We start from the raw sequence: 1,382 nt of genomic DNA, 5'->3' as shown, positions 1-1,382 counted from the left end.
AAATCAAAACCAGAAAAACAAAATGAAACGGAGGCAGTATTAAATTGTGATTCATCTTGATATATCTTTTTACCTCTACTTATAGGCTGCCGAGCTGTTGAGACATCAACATTTGCAACCATACCTCCTCTTGTGTCACAACCCTTCATCTGCGTTTCTTCCTGTGAAGTCCCCGAGCAGAACGAAAGAGAAAACGCGACCATCACCTGGAAAATCTATCAGTCCGAGAGGTAGCAGGGACAGACAGTTGAAGCTAAAAGAGAAGAGAACTGTCCTTTACTTTGTCGAAAGTAATAACATTCAGCCAAGAAACCTATCTGACAATTATAACATGTTCTGAGCCAAACTTGACACTAAGAGAGTCGATCCAACAAGCTAGTCGGTTAGGATCTCTCAAGATAGTGAGGATTCTAAAAGTGGGGACATGAGTGAGGCAGCTGGTTGCAATGGACATGATCAACAGGAGACTATCTCACAAACAGAAACTACGATCACTCCAAGCTCGTCAAGTTCAAGGGCAAAAACATGGTCTGAGGAACAAGAGCATGTTTCTCCGGAGCATGTTAGTCGATTTGACGAGGGTGATACGAAGAATAACAACACAAAAGAGCTTGAGGTGTTGAGCAATCCACTGGACCATGGGGAAGCAGATATAGTGGAATGTATCTCCGCAAAATCTAGCAAAATGACATTGTCTGATGGAAGATTCAATGATAAAATACGATCCTTCGATGATGAAAGCACTTCATCTAATTCACAGTCGGTAAAACCAGATCCAGAGGCAGCACCAAGATGCTGTGTTGCTGAAACTGAAAATGGTAGCGAGTGTAGAGAAGATTCTATTGACTGCTTGTCAACTGAAAGGGATGGTTCACTTCTACATGAAGACGAACTAGAAAAGAAAGCAACCGCGGTTTATGACACCAAACAGGATAAGAAAGACGCTCTTCGAGCACTGGATGATAAGATTTCGCAGCTCAAGTCACTAGCCGCATTAGCTAGTAAGGAGGACAAAGACGACTCGGTTAATCCCACTGAACAAAGAGCTGAGGCTTTAGAGTCTCTTTTGGAGGTTTGTGCGAGAGTACTTAAGCAGGAAAAAATCGATGAGCTTGCTGGTGTGCTGAAACCATTCGGGGATGATGGAATGCCGTCTAGAGAAACAGCAATCTGGTTGACAAAAAGTCTCTTGACTGCACAAAAGTTTTCCAAGGGGTCGTGATGTTGCACAAAACCTGTCTTTTGACCTATAGAACAAGCCTCTGTCTTACGTAAATCATCAAGTATTATTGGGCTAAACTATTCCTCGAGGCTTAACGTGGTTGAGCATCCCTTAGTTTTGATTCTATTGTTGTAGGAAAGTTGATGGAGCTGTGAAGATT

General features: G+C 42.5%; 1 protein-coding gene and 1 pseudogene across 1 annotated transcript; both read left to right on the top strand.

Annotated features, from left to right (window-relative positions):
- The window catches only part of LOC124894423, a 1,665-nt pseudogene extending 1,374 nt beyond the window's left edge, over positions 1 to 291 (top strand).
- A 133-nt stretch (positions 292 to 424) lies between these two features.
- Positions 425 to 1,222, top strand: LOC124894424 (serine/threonine-protein kinase Nek4-like). Its single transcript, XM_047405109.1, has one exon. The coding sequence runs from the start codon at positions 425 to 427 to the stop codon at positions 1,220 to 1,222; it is 798 nt and encodes a 265-aa protein (XP_047261065.1).
- The last annotated feature ends 160 nt before the right edge of the window (positions 1,223 to 1,382 follow it).

Source organism: Capsicum annuum, unplaced genomic scaffold, assembly GCF_002878395.1.
Source record: "Capsicum annuum cultivar UCD-10X-F1 unplaced genomic scaffold, UCD10Xv1.1 ctg73928, whole genome shotgun sequence".
NCBI lineage: Eukaryota > Viridiplantae > Streptophyta > Magnoliopsida > Solanales > Solanaceae > Capsicum > Capsicum annuum.
The sequence above is the reverse complement of the archived record's forward strand: the minus strand, read 5'-3'. Positions and strand labels throughout refer to the sequence as shown.

Coding starts and splice junctions, on each gene's coding strand:
- LOC124894424 (XM_047405109.1), top strand. CDS start 425: ATGAGTGAGGCAGCTGGTTGCAATGGACATGATCAACAGGAGACTATC.